Source organism: Aethina tumida, chromosome 1, assembly GCF_024364675.1.
Source record: "Aethina tumida isolate Nest 87 chromosome 1, icAetTumi1.1, whole genome shotgun sequence".
Lineage (NCBI taxonomy): Eukaryota > Metazoa > Arthropoda > Insecta > Coleoptera > Nitidulidae > Aethina > Aethina tumida.
The window spans coordinates 53,733,847-53,755,401 of NC_065435.1; the positions used below are offsets into that span (position 1 = coordinate 53,733,847).

Below are 21,555 nucleotides of genomic sequence, written 5' to 3' on the forward strand. Positions count from 1 at the left end.
TGTCAAGTGTATTTCCTTTGATGTTCGGGGAATTGTTAAACCTTTATTAATTTATTCTAAAATTGTCTACCTTAAGAGCACTGAGAATGTCACATTACTAATTAATTTACATGTTAATAAAATACGTTCTAATGAACATTATTGCGCTTGGCTTGGCTTCATGGACGATGAGCGGACTCGAATGTAACCGTGAATTTACATTCGCTGAATTAGAACGAACCGAAAGCCTAAAAGCGCTTTCTTGTAATGCATTAAAAAGGTAATTAAAAATGACACTCAGACTGGAAATTAAGTATATGAAATACTAAATAAATTAAGTTGCAGTAAAAAAGGCAGAACAAAGGCACTCAGAAATAAGACTGAGCCGAAGGGTTTTAATCTGGCGGTTCTTTGTGCCGAACGAACTTTTGCGAATGGTAAGTAAATTAATTTAATCGGAGCACAAATGACCGTAGATTTGGAATTTATTAGTTAGAATTTTTTAACTGAAGTAAACAAACTGACATTTACAATGAACTCGTGTCTGTTTATTAGTTAAATTTTTGGTGAAATCGCCAGTTTATTTGGAATAAACTCTATGTTAATATTTCCTAAATGTCTTATTTAAATTAAATAGATGAAAAATATTTTTTTATTTTTTATGCGGTTTCTGTATATTTCCGAAGTATTCTACAGTAACCATAGAATTGATAAATTGAAATTAGTATGCGTTAATCCTTTAAATATTCCTGTGGTAAAAATGGCTATTGAAAATTTAATCTGTAATGTTGCTATATATAGACTAAAATATCAGTGATTCTGGAGCACGACATTATGTATTTATTCGTTTCAAAGAACTGATATCTCATGGACAAGTGATTGACAAGGCAACAGGACACTATCTGTCCGAAGAGAAATTAAAGGATCATAAAAACAATGACGAGAAATATTAAGAATCAAATAGGAGACACAATTAGTGTGTAATATATTTTGAAACGCGACATATTGCTGCTTCTCGTTTAGGTTATCAGTGACTAATTTTAAACTTTGTCCTATATCCATCTGCAGTTTCAGCTTTGTGCAATTGAAATTTATTCCAAAATTTTATTCCTTTGAGTTTTGAAATATTTCTTGATTTAAAAAATATTTTATTTGACTAAAATGAATATTATTATTCACAAAAATATCAGTTGAAAACGCTACTATAATTAAAAAAATATGGTTATTATAATGGGTGTTACAAGATAACAAGAAGTTAAGAAGATGATTATTAACAACAAATGATTTCTCGAGTATAAACTTGTAAAATTGTGTGACTACCTTGAATTAGAATAAAACTATGAAAAACCGCGTTACTTTAATTGGAATTTCTGAACACCTCCATAAATCGAAGTGAAGGAAAGCAAAAAATTACTCGACATAAGTAAGCTAAGATAAATTCCAATTTATTTGAATTTCACATTTTTCTACATTTACATAATTTAGAAATTTTAATGAGAAATTTTAGTTTTTGATATTCCATTAAAGTAATTATAATTTCGTAACAACAATTTATTATATTTATTATGTAAACCACAAGGGTTTGTTTTAGATTTGCATATAAATCAGATACAAAGTTTAATATTATATATTTCTATATTTAAGTTAAATTAAAGTAAGAAATATTTGTTAAATTTAAAATATATACATAAAAAAATTAATTTTGATATTTGAATCAAGAGGTCTCTAAATCTAAAGCTATCACACATGCTCCATCTAATTTAAGTTAAAGTTAAAAAGACTTTGGTTTTACCGATTTAACATCTATTTAATACCATTCCCAATTCCCATAGGTAACCCGTTACAGTTGCAGATTCGAATCCAGCCCACTAAATTACCTTACAAATATTGTTTGGTTGCTCCAGTCTAAAACCTTGTACACCAGTGTAATGATACCTTCCCAAACAATTATTGTGCCACCTCTGTATGTAAAAATTTCTTGTTCAACGAGAATACTGAAGAAAATCAATCGGAATTCGTCGGTAAAAAAAATTGTCGCCCAGTTTTAAAAATCTTCACACCATTCCAATCTTGTTCCTCAATTGATTCTAGTAAGAGATGAACATTTTATAAGTGGTCTAGAATATAGCATAGCATGACTGCATTGAATTCTTGCAGTATTCCTGTTACCAATACACGTGCTTTAAGAAGAGGTTTGTTCCAGTAGGTAATATCAAATATTAATTTTGAATTACTGATGTACAGTATCCACCACCTAAATGCCTAATGACCTTTCTTGAAGCTGCCCACTGATTGATTCATTTCTTACAAAATTAAATAATCTTATTCCATCGTAAAAGAGAATAATTTTAATACAATAAACATAATAAATCGTAAAAGCTTGAATAGCTAGATATATAAATACATATATTACGTACATTTTTATAAAACAATTCAGGGTTTATACATAACTTCACAGTACATTACAAATAATAATAATAATAATAATAATAATAATAATAATAACATTTTTAAAAAGATGAAATATAATACTCGTAACAAAAAGTAAATGTAAATAATTTTTGTGTATTTTTATAAATATCCTCAAACTCCTCCTGTGTGTGTATACAGGAATTGAGCCGAATCGAAGGATCATAAAAACAATATCTAGAATTATCAAAAATTAATGGAGTGTTTATAAATAGGAGTAAAGTGCGTAATAAATTTGCAAATATGACATGTTGCTGATTCTTCACGTTTAGGCTATCAGAGGACGTAGCTAATTTTACGCTTCGTGTCTTATCCACCTTCGACTTTAGTTGTTGGACAATTGAAAATCATTAGCTTTTCCTAATATTATTCCTTTAAGTTTTGAACAATACTTTATTTGACTAATTGATTAGCATTAAACAAGGAGCAAACGATTAAGTAAGTAAAAATTAGTGGTTAATTTAAGACACGAAGCAATACTATTATTTAATACTAAACAACAATGTTTGTCATCCAAGTTAGCAGAATAACTATCGATTGAAAACGCAACAACAAATAAAAGGAATATGTCAATTAAGATAAACTATATTAAGGAAAATCATCAGAACAATCAATTCCGGAAGTTAACAAGTAGTAAATCATTTAAAAAGATGAACATCAAGAGGCAAAACATTTCTCGAGTATAAACGTGTAAAATTGTGTAATCAACATAAATTAGAATGAAATTAGAAAAAAACTCCCTTGCTTTAGTTGAAATTTCTGAATAATTCCACAAATTGAAGTGAACGAAGGCAAAAATTGCTAGAGGTAAGTAAGCATTTTAACTTAATTCTCTTGTAAATAAGTCTTCCTCAAATCAAATATAAAGTTGATTTAAGGATTTTAATGAGAAATTTTACTTTGGAATATTTCATGGAAGACACAAAAATTAACTTATGCAATTATAAATATATTTTATGACCGAAGAAGAGCTATCAGAATTTATACAAGGTGTTTCACAACTTATCCGAAAAATACTCACTGTTACATAAGACGTCCATTTAAAAAAATGTAATAGAGCAACAGGAAAAGAGATAAAAAATAATTCAGTCCATCTATAAAAGCTGTTCGAAATTGTTCCCTTTAATTCGAATGCAAGCTTTGGCCCGCTGAATTCAATTTTAACACATCGTTCTTTTTAATCTTCTATACAGTGTGTTTCGTAAATTATCCGACAAATTTTAACCACATACTCACTGTTGCATAGGTAGTCGATTTATTATATTTTTTTTTAATGGACTGCTTATGTAACCGTGGGTTGGTGGTTAAAATGTTTCGGATAAGTTGTGAGACACTCTGTCATATACACATTTAAAAAAATATGATAAATTGACTACTTATGCAATAGTGAGAATGTGGTTAAAATTTCTGCGAAACACCCTATATATGAACACATAAAACTGAAACACAATTACTCCTATTTCAAAAACTTTTAAATTGCCGCTGTTTCGCAAAACAAAACATGCAACAGGATTATTATTACAAGAAAAGTTGTAGATGTACTTGCCGGAAACTTCCTTAACTACATGTGGAGATTCCTTCATAACTTTACTAACCGCGAACTCCATTTTCAAAATTTCTTTAACGCCATTATGTCGTTATTTACAATTGTATGTGTGCAGTGTCGTGTATTGATCAGGAGAGAAAATCCACGTGAATCGATTATAAATATTTATCCCGCTAAACACAGCTCTCAGAGATGCGCGCCGCACACTCCCCAGTCATAAAAGTCAAACTGAAATATTAGGGCCTTATCATAATGGCTTTGGGATTTCACAAACCCATTCATTTGTTTACTTCAACCGAAACAAACAAACGGTATTTCCCAAATCTGGAAAATCTAAAAACCAATTGTCCTGTCGGGAATACTTGTGTATTGTGTCGTCAGATAAGGGTAGCAAAGCAAATACAAAAGTGCCATTAGACCAGCTAGAAATGATTATTTTCGTGTAATTCTAGTCCGTAATGTTATTATGGAACAATAGAATGGAATAGGTAGACAACCCTGTGAAAGCTGACGAAGAAGGTCTTCCAAGCCTTTGATTAACTGGCTATTGATTTAACCGTGTTAAATCGCACAAAGCGACACAACTAACTTTATTTATTCGTCTGTGTATAATTTTAGAAGTTCACTACATATAAATAGACGACAACGTAAGGCTACACATTCGATGCAACTGTAACCGAAGCATTGTTCACATAAGCGACTTTAATTGCACTTGAAACTTAATTACTTTTGCATTGTACAAATTTGCAACGATCTACCAACTAAAACCAGCAGTTAGATTTTAATTTACCAAAACATAAAGAATCTAATACACACGTATTCAAAATTTATATTTAAGTAATAAAATACTTTAATTGTATTTGATTGTCTATAAAGACAGTGATTATAGTAAGTCAATACAATGTGTATTTAGATTATAATTGATTACAGTAGTGTTTGTCGACATTTGTTGGGATAATTATGCCTAGACGTAAATTAACTCCAGATGAGAAGGGTAGAGAAATTACAAAGTTGAAATCTGGGGCCAATCAGATCAAAGTCCCAGGTAAGTTCAATAACAAAGGGTTATTTCTCGCTTGTGTACTCCATTTTATCAAACTAGTTCTGCTTCAGGAAGGTCAAGGAGCGGTAAACAAAACGAAAGCTAGAATTATGGTAGGAAGACACTTGGCAAATGCATAAACAACGATTGGAATGAGCAAGATCTTATTTATGTTCACTTGACAAAAGAATGGAAATCTGCACTTTTCACAGACAAAAGTGGAATTGGACTGCACAATGATTGATCGTCTGGTCCAGACCATTACATCATCAAGGAGTCAAGAATGTTACCCATTTCAAGGGGTTTCATTATGGTAAGAGGAGGATTTTGTCATAATAGTCATACAGAATTGTACATATGTTGTATCTTGTGGCATTAAAATTTTTTTTTCGGCAGTGTTCCACCAAGTTTACTAGCTTCAACCGATTGTCCAGACCGGCTATATTTGAGACGACCTTGTTTTCTTTCACATTTTTTAACCTACGAGTCACTTCATCCTTTACAGATATGCTACAAATGCTCTGCGAATGAAACGTGTCGTTTCTATCACTTTCATCTAATATTTGAAGTTATAAAGCAAATTTGTGAATTATTGAACTTGAAGACATTTTTAAGCCAAAAATGTTTTAAATACAATGGAGGAAAAGATAAAAAGCATAAAAAAGCTTTTAAATAACATAAACACATAAGTTTAGAGATTTTTTAACAAAATATGTTAAGTTCTCCCGACATAAACATCTTAGTGATAATAAATTGCCAGCTAACGTTTCATCACTCGAGTGGTTGGCATCTTTAGAAGTTTCAATCAATAGATTATGATCGAAATTCATTCATATAAGTAAAAATGGTCAATATACATCGAGAATTGTCTTAGAAATCGAAAAATGTAAAAATATACAGAATATTTCATTTAAAAATTCGAAAACGCAACCATTTCCGGTGAAACTGGTAGTGACTGAAAAGTGAAAAATAATAGAAAATTCTCCTCTCTCTAAACCATTTACCTATACCAGATTTTATTTTGATATACCGAATGTCCTAGAAGTTATATCTTCTATCTATTAGATTCGTTGACTCGGTATACAGTGGTCGTCAAAAGTATAGAGTAACATTAAGAAATTGATTATTTTTGTTAATCTCGGTTGAACTGAAAATTCGTTATATCGAGATAAGATATCGTAACTGATGTTTCTAAAATTGTTAATTTTTAGTCATGTAGTGAATTTCAATATTATTTCTTTACATTAGGAGATTGTCGAAGCCTTCAGTTTGTAAAGATGGGAAAAAACAAATATTTATCACAAGATTTACAAAAAAGAATTGAAGATTTTCATAGTGATTGACTAAATCAACGCCATCAACGCAGGGCAATGTAACAACACTTATAAGGATGTGACGTCCTCGAAAAACAAATCCAAATGTTGATAAAATCATCAGACGGGTATCGGTAAACAATCCAACAGAATCATCAAGGCAAATTAACCAGGAAATATACCAAGATATAGGTGCAGATATGTCTAATTAAACGTGAGACATCGGTTATGTGAAGTTGGACTATTTGGGCAAATAGCTGTGACAAAGCATTATATATCTAAGCGAAACACTGTATGGAGTTTGCTAAAAATCATATGGAGTGGACCTGACGCATTTTGATCTATGGAGTGATGGAACCAAGTATAAATTGTTTGTTTCAGGTGGTAGGCTATATGTAAGGAGACTAGTTGGAACGAGATACGATATTAAATACCAAAAACAAACAGTTAAACGCGGTGGTGGACACATCATGGTATGAGAATGTTTTTCGGCATCTGGTACTGGTCCCATAGTACGAATTGAAGACAAAATGGATAGTTTTGTCTATAAAGATATCTTGGCAAAATATATTCTGTCTTTTCAGAAAATAATTTGCCTGTAGTTTGGATGTTTCAACAAGATAACCATTCAAAACACACATGTAAAAATTTGGTTTTTTAATGAAATGGTGAATGTTTTTCTATGGCCCTCAGATTAAACTGAACATCTGTGACAGAATTTGGAATTAAAAATCCAACAAACAAACATCACCAACAAAAAACCATTCTAGCAAATTGTACAAGATGAATAGGCAAACATTCTTGTGGTTGTTGCAATATATATTTGTTATACTCTTTTAATTTAATCATTCACATTCACATTTATATAGTTGTTTCTATTCAATAAGAAAAAATGTACAAATAAATCTAATGAAATGAAAAATAAATTAAAGTTTGTACTTTATACATCTAAATTTTAAGGATTTCTATAAAAGTAACTACTACTGCGTAAAAAAGTACCCGTCGAAAGTTTTTACCACTTGACAATATATCAATAAATAAATAAAAAAGTTGTAAATCTGACAAAAATTGAACTCGGGACACTTGTCAGTTTTCCTCTCCCTGGTCAATCGATGAACTTTTTCCTTTCCGCAAAGACTCGCCCCGTATTTATAAATAGGGTGAGTAAGGTGGCAGTTCGGTGTCGACCTCAACATTACACGCATAAGCTACAGTAATTGCATTTGGTGCTTAATTACCGCATTACATTCTGCTCCTGCCCTAATTTATGAAGTGCCTTATTCACGTCAACTTCCTATTCATTATCCACGAGGGGCTGAAACTGGGTCTCAGATTTACAGTGATATGCGACACTTCTCTTACGCACAGATTAGTCAGACGACGACGGTATTAACAGCCAACGATTGCGGTAATGTCGGATCTAATTTCAGTGACGGCTCCGCGATAATTCCATTTCGGGCGTCCGTAACATATGAATTTGCTTTTATCGAATCAGACCGAGCACTCGACGGAAGAAATACGGAAAAAAAATAAATAAGCGAACCGCGAGACGTAAATTGAATTCGTGAGATCAATACCCATCCGCGTAATAATCATTTAAAATGCTTAAACTGAATAGCGGGAAATTCTCTCACGAAAAACGAATGGCAGTCTACGAAGTTTTGACAACAAGATAATGAACACCGTCGGAGAACTACGAGCGTTCCAGTAATTTATACAATTAAGTCGGTTTTAGGTGTGTGCTACATTCTGAATAAATCATTTAAAATTAAGACGGTGCATTTGCAATGAATGCGGGCCGGGCTGCGGGTCGCTTTAGAATTTTTCGCGGAATGTCGGCAATTTATCATAAGCTCGCGAGCTTGTAAGTACCTACGCGACCGGTTCGAGGGCTTAAACATGAAAAACATTTTTAAAATCTCGACGAGACACACCAAAATACAGTTTACATTTGTGAATTACATTTAAGCGCGTCCTCATTTAACGGCACAATTTTATTAAAAATGGAATAAAACGACTGAAGTGATTGGTTTCCATTAAATGGATCAACAACTTTGCAATTTTAATTTTATTGTGATACAACGTACAGGAACATTTTCAATTAATTAAACAAATTTTTATAAACATTTATTTGTGTATAATTTTATAGCAAAAAAATCCTAAGAATTTTCATAAATATTCCTATTTATAAAATTATATATTATATAATAAAAATTAATGGATAGATATTTTTAATGTATAAATAATAAATCATAAAAATGTGAGGTTTTTAAAAACACACAGGCTCATTTGAAAACAAGATACCCCCATAAAATTTGTATTTTTTGTCCGATTTTGACAATTTTTGAACTTTGAACTTTTTTTCAATTGTAAAGCATGAAAATATGTACTCGTAGACAAAATGTCACATTTCTTGTCAAAAAACAAAAACTTACTGAAACATTTTTAGGCATGCAAATTAAAGAAATCATGCTATCAAATTTTTTATAGAAAACTCCCTCAAATGGATATACACAATCGGACAAAATTAGATCAATTGTCTTAAATATTAAATAAAATGTTTAAAAACTAAATTATAAAGTAATAGAGGAGAAACTGTTTTTATTTAATTTTTTCTAAAAGCCCAAACAATGTACGCGACAAAATTAAAGCGACTCAAGTATTTTTCAGTCGTATTTATATCTTTCATACATGAATATTGTGTTTACATTAAGAACAATGCGTCGTGGTCAACATTTAAGAGATTTAGGAGATTTAGGAGATAAATCATTTTGGTCCCTCAAAAAAGAATCGAAAAGTATGACTTCTTTTTACTCAGGCCTCGGATATGGTCAGCAAGAGATTAGAAAAAATTTTCGGACAAATCAATGATTAATATTTTCGGATGTGTTGGTGTTCATCGCCCTAAAAACAGCAGACATCATCCACAATATGTTTCAACAGCTGTTAAATATGGAGGTGGCACTGTTATGTTTTGGGGTTGTTTTTCCGCTTACGGTATGGTGCCGATTTACAAAATAGATCATATCGTCTTAGGTATCGTAACATATTATGACATGCTACCCTATTGTGAATGGGAAATGCCGTAAAAATATTATATTTCAGCATAACATTATCCCAAAACACACTACCAAGTTTGTTAAAGAATGGTTTGTCCAACAAAAAATCAATGTCTTAAATTGGCCAACTTAATCTCTCGATTTTAATCCAATAGAAAACGTGTGAGAGATTGTGGATAAGATGATGACACCAAACTGCATCATAAATGAAGCAAATTTGTTTGAACAAATCAAAAATGTTTACAACTATATAGACGGGCAAATAATTTCCAATCTAAGAACGTTATAGCCCATAAGAGATATTGGACAAAATATTAAATGTTAAACCATTTATTTACGTTTACTTATTTTTTTTGTCATCGCCAACGTGATTCTCATCAAGTATTCTTATTGTTTTCACAGAATTATGAATATACATATTTTCATGTTTTACAATTGAAAAAAATCGGACAAAAAATACAAATTTTATGAATTTTTCATTTTTAATTTTTCAAATGGGTCACATATATATATATATATATATATATATATATATATATATATATATATAATAAACAGTGGAATTACTAAACTCGGACAACGTCCCCTTACAACACTTATATTATACTTTAAGAGGCGCATTGTTATCGTAAATTACATGTGTATTAGATAACTGACACTGCGCTTTTGTCGGTTATCTAAAATAGTTATTTATGTCTCTTTAAATTTATTATTTTTGATTCCAAGTACATATTATATAAGTCAGTTAGTCACATTGTATATATAAAAATTCAAAAATCATTTATTTCTTAAAAACTATTAAGTTTAGGGGGCCTAATTTGAATCAAATTTTGGTTGTCAAACTTTATAACACTATACAAATAAAATATTTCCTTCCATTAAGGCCTTTTTTATTCATAATTAAGGCGAAATTCAAATGAAAAAACTGCCAAACAAAAAGTTTAGTTTAATACTACATAAGCATTACAATTAATTTTTAAAATTAACTTTTACTGGTTGTTTATGTGTAAATTTTCGAAAAATTTCATTTAAAATCTGATAATATAAATGATTTAAATTCTATATTTATTAACATTTTAATTTTTTGTATTTTTATTAAAATTTTACTCTTACATATAAAACTATTTTATTTATTGATTTACCCTTATTATACTAAAATACAAAAAGATATATATTTTTCAAAAATTACCTAAAATGAAAATTTTTTGTGTCTAATTTTAAAGTGCTCTCTAGACTGCATGTCTATTTAGCGTCGACATTCCGGCGAGATATTTTTAGGGGAAGTGTTTGATATTTTGTCATTCTATAATTGGACTGTTGTTGTTGGATAATTTTTTATCGAAGCCACCTAAATTTAAAATACATTCAAAAATAACTCAATTTTATTTTACTTTAAATAAAAAAGTTCAGAAATTTCATTCAAATTAGATTTTTTTAATAAATATTTCAATCAACAAGATTCTGTTTAAAAGGGGTAAATTTACAATTAAATAAGACGTAACAAACAACTTTGAAGCACGTTTTGTTTACATCAATTTAAATAATTACGCAGCCATTCTCTATAAATCTACCTACCAGAGCAGAGAACTAAGCAGATCACCATAAAATTGAAAAACTCCATGGCATAAGTCGCATGTAATCGCACTATATCGAAAGTCATGTATTACATTTTAAATGCAACCGAAACATTTTCATTTATTTACATTTTGTCCACTCGACAATATTATTAATGGAATTGTTCTTGTGTTGTTTAAGTGAAAATTAATGGAATTAACTGCACTGCATCGGAATGATACTCGCGAGATGATAGCGTGACCACTCTATATGGATGTTATATCGCGCGCACGCTGACAACGAGTGAACCGGAATGCGAGACGAAACTTCCAACACGCGTGGAGTTCGCACAGCATCTGACTCCGTACCGAAAATTGAGAAGTCTCGTGGACTTCTATCTAGCGGCTGGTGAAGAGGAGATCGAAAGTGTGTCCGAACCATTTGTTGTTTAGGGTGAATTAAATAAACACGGCGCTTATTGCGGAATGCTTAAAAGTTGTACGTAGCTTAACTCCTGAACATATTGAGTGTGTCATGAATTTTATTAATAAGATCTCTCAATACAGAATATTATTCTAAACCGTTCATTATTTATTTTGATTTGAGCTGCGAATTAAAATTACAATTTATTTCAAAACGCTCCACTTCATTCGATAATAAGAAAATAAAACATTTAATCCACGTATTTTATATTTATCTTGGAACTCTTGATATTTTTTTATTTTGTTTCAGTTTTCTCTCCGTCATTAAAACTAGTGGACTGTTAAAGTTAAATAAAATGAATTGAATAATTTGTTCCTTCTGGCTAATTTACAAACTTGGTAGTGGATGGTTCTTTAAAAACTTCTTTTTTTTACAATTTAAATAACCTCATGCTCAAAAGTTTCATGAATTAAACTTTAACTGAACTTGATTGTATATATAGCAAGTGATTGTTTTATTAATTTTAATAAAATTCAAAACAAACAGAAAAGACGTCAATACCGTGTGCATTTAGTTAATAATTTATTACAGTAGTGTTTGCACAGGTATTTGTCGAAATTTGTTCGGACAGTTATGCTTAGTCGTAAATAAACTCGAGAGATTTAGAGTAATTGGAGTGTTCGAATTATAGGTAGAGTCAATGTTGCACAAAGTGTTATTTCTCGCTTGCCTACTCGATTTTTTCGAACTGTCTCCACTTCAGAAAGATCAAGGAGTGGTAGACCAAGTGGAAAGCCTGCATGGATCCTACAGCGTCCTCCACGCAAGTTGCTTGTCAGCTAGAAAACGCTACAGGAGTTCATATCGTTCCAGTTATGGAACCAAGGCGCTTGGCAAACATAGGTTTTCGTTCACAAAGACAATTGTGACGCTTGCATTTGATCCAAGACCATAAGCAATACAACTATTGGAAGGAATAAGGTATCATGTGAAATGGGCAGAAGAGTGAAAATCTCTACTTTTCACATATGAAAGTAGCTGTATAAAGATGCTTATAGAGTTCCCGCCTGCTCTAGACGAAGTGTTTCAGAAAATAGTCAGGCAGAATTTTACCCATTTTAAAGGGGTTCCATTATGGTATGGGGATGATTTTGTTATATTGGCCGTATATAATTGTGCACACAGTAACAGTCATTTTTATAACAACTTTTTAAAATGTTAAGCATTTTAGACATAAATCTTCACCTTAACTGTTAAAATAATATTAATTTACTATTATTTTATACATTATAATATAAAAACTACTATATTATTATTCTATACATTTTTATGAATTGAGTTGGACATAAATATGACAACTTTAACTTTTAAGGGAATTTTTAATGATTAAATCTATGTTATTTCATTTAACATTAACACTTTGTATAATATTCTTTTTGTTTTATAATTTTAGCTCATCTCCTAGGCATACGACAAGTCTATCTTCTTTCAAGCTTCTTAAAGTGCAGTGATGAATTCACACAATTTTTACAAATTTCATGTCGAATTTGGTTATATAATAAAATAATATGTCTGGAGATTAGGACTGACAAAACAAAACATAAATGCTTTAGTCGTTTAACCACTCAGTAACAATTTTGGATTTGTGTTTGGGATCATTTTCTTGTTAAAAACATTTGGAACATCATTTCTTCAACGTGTGGAAGCAAATTGTTGACTCATTTTCATAATATTCATTTGCCACTATAGATATAACAAACTTTTTGTGCAGTTTTGTCCTTGATGGATGTTTAACATAAGCAGAACCATAATTTTTTATACACAATATTTGAATGTATAAATTTGATCAAAAATAAAAATTGCTGAAATCTATTAAATTTATTATATATATATATATATATATATATATATATATATATATATATATATATATATATATATATATATATATATATATTATTATATTTTTGTTAAATAAATTTTATTTTTTCACAAGAACTTAATTGTCAATGATAACTCAATTTTTATATATATATTTTCAATATTAAAGGGTAATAATAGAATAATAATTATAATTATAGAAGTGGATACATTTAGTTAATCACTCCGATTCTAACTTGTCCATACATGGCACACCTTCTATTTCATATAATATTTCTGATGTCTTGGTTTCGTCGCTATGTTAACGAAAATTAAAAATCAAAACAAAAAACTATTATTTTGTCAAAAACTCAAGTGCAGTGAACGAGCTCCCGCAAAATTACTAATTTCCCTGATTTAGATGGTTTAATTTAGAAAGATGGCTCAAGAACAAGCAACTCCTTTTTCCTATAAATGCGTGCTGATCGGCGATGGAGCTACTGGTAAAACATCATTTTTAAGACGTCATTTGACAGGAGAATATATCCCAAATTATAATCCTACCGTGGGTGTGGACGTTCACAACCTGCAATTCTGTACCAATCGTGGCCCGATTATGTTTAACGTATGGGACACCGCTGGCCAAGAGAAATTTGTGGGACTTAAAGACGGATATTATGTCCAAGCGCATTGTGCCATTATTATGTTCGATGTCACATCTAATGTCACATTCAGCAACGCGGTGAACTGGTATAAGGATCTTGTCCAGGTTTGCAAGAATATTCCCACTGTCCTGTGTGGTAACAAAGGTGACTCGAGAGACAAACGGGAAAAGTCGACGTATTCCTATCTTAGGAGCCATAAAATGAAAAAATTGCAGTATTTTGAAATATCGGTAAAGACAAATTACAATTTGAAAACCCCTTTTCTATGGATAATAAGAAAATTGATCGGCGACATGGACTTGGAGCTAATTCGGCTTCCAAAATTATCGATTGTACAAAATTTTAGTACAGGGAAATGTATGGACAATAAATTAACGACTGAAAACGGTACGAAAAGGAACTTGACTGAGGAAAACACTGCTAACGTTTCGGAAGACTCTGCACTCACTGATGACGGACATTCTAAAGATGATGCTTAAGATGGAAATTATTGAATTAAAATAAATTTATTATGAGACGTAACTACGCATTTTTATATTTGTTTTCAATATCAGTTATTTGAATTATTTATTAAGTTATTTTAGATTATTGAGAGTTTCATTGTCTAAAAATCTTTCTTGAACAGGAAATACCATAAACCAGAAACATAGGCACTTTTCTCTATTAACTATCTAAATTTAATTCAAACCGTCGTCGTCACAAACATTTACTGTATTAAAATAATGTGTGTAATAGTCTAAGGCGGCATCCAAGATAGAAGGTAAATGTATCTAATCTATGGTACGTGACGACCTGTGCCCTCCTTATTACGAGCGGATTACAACACGACCTATTACACATATATAGACAAAGCCTTTTATGCGGCTCGGTAAAACATCAGGCTTAATACCGTTGCCCGTTGTCGGTTCCATTCCTTTTAACAAGGATAACACCCTTATCAGAGTTTACGTTTTACACAACTTTTTACTTTATTTAACCTAGATTCAGCCTGCCTGCGGAATTGGAGTCGAAAGAATTTACACTCCGCGCGAAGGAGATGAAAGAAAAAGGCAGGCTTTACTAACTTGAATTATGTGGGGCCCTGACACACGCATAGAGAAATACCATTGCCAGATTTTATCATTTACGGCACAGAAGAAGTAAAAGCATTCCTTAATGTTTAGAAAGAGATTACCCTCATAATTTACCTTTTTAAAAATATTTTTTTTGTTAACACGTTGATAGGGCGATGTATATTTATCAGAAAATTTTCAAATAATTCGAATTTTAAATTCTAATTACTGTTTGTATGTTTCAATTGTTAAAAATTTTAAAAAGTGCATAATTTTATTTAAAGAGGTTTATCAATTAAAGTCTAAAATATTGAATCATTTTATTGCGAAATCTGTAAATTTATGCGTATTTTCAAATATTCATTATGCTAATTAAAAAATAATTAACACATTATTTTATTTAAAAAAAGTAATCTACTTTTGTATGGTTCGGTACAAATACGCATAGATGTCACTTGTCGGTTTCCAGGTTATATTTCTCTGTTTAACAATAATCTTAGGTTATGTATAATTTCGCATGTGTTTTCAATTTTTAAACTGTAAACTAGTGATTGTTAAGGTTTTTAGTTGTTTTAGACATTAATTACTTTTCTCTGTGATTTATTTGCATTGACATGGGAGTGGTAAGTCGCGATAACATTTTAAAAAAACATTCTACAGCATTTTTCTTTCAGAAAAACAAGATATCAAAAGCAAAGAAAAACAACCAAAAGCGCAATAAATTGGTTAAGAAAGGTGTGATAAAGAAGGGAGCTAAAAAAGGAAAGAATGTGCGTGAACAACCACCGAAAATTGTTAAGAAACAAGATGAAGTTTCTGAGGAAAGTGATCAAGGTGAAGATTTGTTGGAAATGGTGGATGATGATGATCTCGAGTTCATTAAAAATGCCATAACAAACAGATCATATAATATACTAAACAAAATAAAATATGTGGGGTAGGTTAATTGTTTGATTAATTTTTGTTCTAAAAGTCTAATTAATTACTTATATTATAGGAATAAAAAGAAGCAAGTAGATGACAGTGAAGATGTGGAAGAGCAGTATGAAAAAGAGAACAGTATTCCTGAAAAAAATGTCAAAATTAAAAATCTCCTCCCAATTAAGTCTGGGAACAAGATAATACCACAGCAAGCTGTTGAAACAATTGAAGAGGAGGAAGAACAAGAAGAACCAACTGCAGATGAAGCTGAACCTGAGGAAGATGATGAAGCTGCATCATCAGATGCAGAAGAATTCACTTTGGTAGAATCAGAATTTGATATTTCAAAGCCAATATCAGCAACTCAATTACTGGCTTCCAGAAATGATATTCTTAGGCAGAAAAAAATACACATAGGAACCCTCAGTTCTGGTCTTTTGGAAAATCCTGAGGAAAAAATTACTAATTTAAGAACATTGCTGAAGATTATGGATGAGGAGACACCTGAAGTTTATCTAACAGTCAGAAAATTAGTGATTGTATCCTTGGTTGAAGTGTTCAAGGATATTTTACCATCATATGAAATCAAAAACATTAGCACTGATGGGGCTAAATGTAAGTAAATTTTTAAGACTAGTGTTTAAAATTCTATTTACATTCTTTTAACAGTGAAAAAGGACACACTAAAGCTGTATAAATATGAGGAAAATTTGTTGCTGTATTATAAAAAGTTTCTACAAAAATTGGAAAAATATTGTTTTATGTTAATGAGGAAGAAAGGAGATTCTAAAAGAAGATCAGAGGTGAGCAACGAGTTCAGTATCAAATTGATGAATTCTAATAAAGAAATTTTTATTTTTTAGGAAGAACTGAAATTGGCAGAATTAGCAGTTCAGGGAATGTGTGATCTTTTGGTTTCACATCCTTACTTTAATTATTCACAGAATATTGCACAAGTTGTTGTTCCATGTCTGAACAATCCTAGAAAAAGTGTAAGGGAGATAGTAAAAGTTGCTGTTAAAACTGTTATAAAAGAAGATAAAAAGGAGGAAGTAACCCTGAAAGTAAGAAAATTATATAAAACATTTTTAAATATCTAACAAGTTTATTTTAGATATTAAGGATTATAAATCAATATCTTAAAAATCATTCCCATAATACAAACCCAGATATACTAGAAGTTTTATTAGTTTTGAATTTAAAGGATGTTAACTTAGATAAAGAAAAGGAGGTTGATATAAAACAGAAGAAACTTATGCATCATAAGCAAAACGTTTTACAGATGTCAAAGAAAGAACGAAAGGTAAGTGCACATAATAATTATAAATCATAAAATAAGTAACACATTTTTCTAGAGGAAGAAAAAACTGAAGGAACTGGAGAAGGAATTATTAGAGACAAAGGCAGAGGAAAGTGTGCAAGCAAAACAAAAAAATCTGACTGAAATTACCAAGATAATCTTCAATATTTATTTTAGAATATTGAAAAACTCTACCAACACAAAGGTGTTAGGAGTGTGTTTAGAAGGTTTAGCAAAGTAAGAAATTTAGTTATAATTAATTGATTTCTTACAACCCTTTGTCCATTTTAGATTTGCCCATTGCATAAATTTGGAATACTATGTAGACATTGTAAACGCATTGGACAATTTGATGAAAGAAGATTGGTTAGGGTATAAGGAACAACTTCACTGCATCAGTACCGTCTTCGCAATCTTAAGTGGCCATGGCGAAGCCATAAATATGGACCCTACTCGATTCTACAATAGCCTTTATAAAGATATGTTTTGCTCAAATGCTGCCGTCAGTCATGAAAACATATTAATCCTGTTGAAAACCCTAAACGAAGCGGTTTTAAGGCGACGAAAAAATATTACGAATAAGCGTGCAATAGGTTTTGTCAAGAGAATAGCGACGTTAAGTTTATATCTATTACACAATGGCTCATTAGGTTGCCTCAGTTTAGTTAAAAATGTTATGCAGGTAAATCGGACAATTGATATTCTGTTGGATTTGGATAATAGTGTGGGAGATGGCAAATTTCATCCAGAACTAGATGATCCGGAGTATGCGAATGCGTCCACCACAGCTTTATACGAGATGATATTACTGAGGAATCACTACCATCCAACTGTACATAAGTATGCTTGCAATATTGCGAGTGGTGTGCCTGCCACTGGCGACGGAAGTCTGCCAGCAGAATATTGGAAAAAGTGAGGGGTTATTCACAAAAATTAACATACATTTACTAACGGTGTCACATTACAGGACTCCTGAACAATTGTTTGAAGAATTTAGTATGACAGAAATGGCCTTCAATCCTCCAGTACCAGTACCGAAAAAGGTTCAGCCAAAGAGTGGTATCAAGAGGATCGTGTACAGTGATCCCAGTTTTGAAGATGATTGTTTTGAAATTATGAAATCCAAAAGAAGAAAAACCAATTTTTGGATCAATGATTCTGGTTTTAATGTATAAAAATAAACAAATTTGACAATGCCCCGTGTTTAAATTGCATAGTATTTAAGTACAAGAAATGAAACACAAAATCAACAATTATCACGTTTATTAATAACAAGATTACACATATAACACTAGAACTAGAATCTATAAAGGAAAAATACTAGTTTAAGCAACATAAATTAAAAATCATGCACCATGTTTTAATTAATTTTATGACAGACAATTTAACAAGATTTTGTCGACATAAGCAAAGGAACGGCTAAAATTATTATTTTGTTCCAAAAGGGTCTCCAAACTATAATTAATCAAATTATTTTAATTTGAGAAATGCTGAAAATTTTCATCTTTTTTAAAGTTTACTTTTATTTTAAGGAGTGAAATTTTTAATCTTGTTTTTAAGTTAGTAGCGTAAGCGCTGGAAAATATGCGAAACTTTTACAAACACAATTTTAGCTTTACTTTCGACTTGTAAACCGTTCATAAAAATGCAAGTTTAAGTCTACAAATAACTTATATAATTAAAATTGATCAGTTACTGGATTACCTAATTATAACGCTTGCCTAACCCTACAATAAATTTTCTTCTTAGCAGTCAGCCCGCCCAATTGGTTTACTTAATCATCTATAATTTAGTTTACTTCTTAAAAAACAAAAATCTACAAATTATTTTGAGTTTACTAATATTTATATCCAAAAATGACTAGTACTAATCAAAACTAATGTTTTAGCAAAATAATTGTTCAGTGCAACCCCGATTATCTGCATATTCTATGTGTTAATCTTTAAATGAACAGACGTGTCCGGTTATTAGTTTTTTAATCAAGTCTATATTATTAACTTTTATTCAATAAACTATCTGTATATACTTATAAAAAAGTATTTCTTTTAGCATATGTACAGAACTGATTTTTAGTCTAAAATAATATATTATTACACACACATTAAAATATATGATTGAATAAGTAATCAGATTACCTCTATTTTATTATCCGGATTTAATATATCATTTTATAGTACTAAGTGATAAAATTTTTATATTCCGTAAAAAGAATTAATGTAGGTAAAACGATTAGAACACATATATACACTATTTGAAAGATGCTGATAGTCCGATTGTGAGAAATAGCAACAGATAAACTATCACTACTATCAGTTATTTACGGTCTTATATTTCCTAGTGCTACCAATTAGTACAAATATTTATCTACAATTTTATTAGTCATATGTTAGTCACTAACATCCACTCTTTTATCACATTTAAAATTTTCAGTTTCAAAGTTCGCCCAATTAAACTACAATGTAGGTGTTATTGTACAACATTAAAATATGTCTGTTGCCATACACTGCACGTACTTAATTGATTTAGTCTTATTAAATTTAACAAAAATTGTTAAATTGAGTTAAAAATGTATATTATGTACACAAAATTATAATATTTTTAATAATTGTGATTTTTTATCCCATTTTTTTAAATTTTGACAGAATATTGATCTAAATTCAAATCATTTCCAAAAGATCCGCTCCTTTATTTATGACGATTATTGTTCTAATTAATATGTTGAATAAAATCATTATAAGTCATGAAAAGTTATTCTCTGATCAAAATTAAAATAGGCAATTGGTAAAAGAATATATATGTAACGTTATGAAATTAAAAATTGTTAAAACAAAAATTTGTTAAAGTAGTCTGTCCTCTTTTAGAGATCTGACATACAAAAAATCAATAATAGACAGTGTTCTTATCCATTATTAAAATTTAGTCGGCCAAACCTATCTTCAAATATGTTTATATAAAATTTAAATATTTCAGTACCTATCTAAATTTCTTACTTACATATATTTATTGTATGTTGTATGAATGTTTTGCTGAAACTTAAACCAGTTCTTTTATTTAATATGTCAGATATGTCTTATAATAATAGGATTAGAATATTAAAAAATAAATAGCAGATATGATACATATTCAATAAATTTACAACACTAGAATTCATGTTAATTCAATAAGATAAATGTTAGTCATAAATTAAATCTATTATATATCAAAAATATATTTTGAAGATTGCTGCGTTGCGTTGTATTTTTGGCTCAGGCATTCTAAGTCCTTCGCTAACTAAATTTATAAAAATCTACATTTTATAATTTTAATATCGATGTGAAAATGAATTCTTTGATGTAAAAAATAAATAAATACATTTAGCAATGAATCTATGTAATATTTTCTCTAGCGGATGTCAACAAGGAGAGGCTGACCCTGTAAAATAGCATGCAGTACAGGTATTAAGTCTATAAGCAAGCAAAACCCAAAATAATTAAAAAAGATGATCTTGTCTGGTACCTGAAACAAGTAACCAACAACTAAGATTACTCGCATAAAGCACGTCTCAAAAACATTTAAACCAGGTGGATAATAGCAACGAATCCCATATAAAACTAGCAAACACATTTTATATCAAGAAAAAACATCCATACAGAAATAATTGTGTTCTTACCTATACAATACAGATATTAATAATTCACAAACCGATAATTTTTGCGATCAATAAATAATAAATTTTAAATAGTAAAACTGAGAAACACTCACATACATATAAATATAGAATAAATATGGTAAAATATAATGGGGACAATTTACAAATTAATTGTAACCTGTTACTGTTTAGCTTAATTCGATTTGAGACGAAATACGTAGGGTACATGTAAATAACTACATGTTATAAACATATATATGTTAAACCCATCCAGGACTCACAGTTTACTCAAAATAATAATGTACATACTTACTCACATATTACATATCAGAGAAAATCTCCCTCCGCTCTTTACACTTTGGAATCCTTGGGACACCACATAGCTGTGACCAGCAGTTGTTAAAAAGTGGAAGTATCGGCACCTCATATTATTTACCTACCGGGAGTGAACGTGTTCACTCTGTCCTGAATGGGTTAAATAATATGTATTTCACTCAAATAAATAATAAAAATTAAAAGTAACAGTTTCAAAATTATGTAACCGTTCAGTAAATAGTTTTACTTATCGAGATTTTTTATAACAGTCCCCCACTAGTATTTACTGCGAAATATATGCATTATTTTATAATATATGTAGAATATATACACCTGTACTGCAAACAAAGTAATATTTTGTATTAAAGGGAATGTAGGTGTCATACACAAAAACCGTTTTATATACACATCCAGTTTGTCTAAAAGGTA

The 21,555-nt window shown here is 30.3% G+C and overlaps 3 protein-coding genes across 4 annotated transcripts in view; 2 read left to right on the plus strand and 1 right to left on the minus strand.

Moving 5' to 3' along the window:
• Nucleotides 1-11,283, minus strand: part of LOC109594076 (sushi, von Willebrand factor type A, EGF and pentraxin domain-containing protein 1) — a 59,967-nt gene extending 48,684 nt beyond the window's left edge. For both annotated transcript variants that reach the window (XM_049968744.1, XM_020009243.2), the window contains exon 1: nucleotides 10,984-11,283. In XM_049968744.1, coding sequence (XP_049824701.1) covers nucleotides 10,984-11,068 — 85 coding nt within the window. In that variant the 5' untranslated portion in view covers nucleotides 11,069-11,283. The remainder of the gene's footprint in view (nucleotides 1-10,983) is intronic.
• Nucleotides 11,284-13,585: 2,302 nt separating this feature from the next.
• Nucleotides 13,586-14,432, plus strand: LOC109594291 (GTP-binding nuclear protein Ran-like). The gene has a single exon (XM_020009502.2). It carries the CDS (start codon nucleotides 13,685-13,687, stop codon nucleotides 14,387-14,389), a length of 705 nt encoding a protein of 234 aa, XP_019865061.1. The 5' UTR covers nucleotides 13,586-13,684; the 3' UTR covers nucleotides 14,390-14,432.
• Nucleotides 14,433-15,450: 1,018 nt separating this feature from the next.
• LOC109594311 (nucleolar complex protein 3 homolog) lies at nucleotides 15,451-18,379 on the plus strand. Its single transcript, XM_020009523.2, has 9 exons — nucleotides 15,451-15,585; nucleotides 15,637-15,899; nucleotides 15,960-16,498; nucleotides 16,553-16,686; nucleotides 16,747-16,947; nucleotides 16,998-17,186; nucleotides 17,239-17,420; nucleotides 17,475-18,095; nucleotides 18,151-18,379. The coding sequence occupies exons 1-9, from the start codon at nucleotides 15,577-15,579 to the stop codon at nucleotides 18,356-18,358; spliced, it is 2,346 nt and encodes a 781-aa protein (XP_019865082.2). The 5' UTR covers nucleotides 15,451-15,576; the 3' UTR covers nucleotides 18,359-18,379.
• The last annotated feature ends 3,176 nt before the right edge of the window (nucleotides 18,380-21,555 follow it).

Coding starts and splice junctions, on each gene's coding strand:
- LOC109594291 (XM_020009502.2), top strand. CDS start 13,685: ATGGCTCAAGAACAAGCAACTCCTTTTTCCTATAAATGCGTGCTGATC.
- LOC109594311 (XM_020009523.2), top strand. Junction 15,900..15,959: donor AACAAAATAAAATATGTGGG/GTAGGTTAATTG, acceptor CTTATATTATAG/GAATAAAAAGAAGCAAGTAG. Junction 16,687..16,746: donor ATTCTAAAAGAAGATCAGAG/GTGAGCAACGAG, acceptor TTTATTTTTTAG/GAAGAACTGAAATTGGCAGA.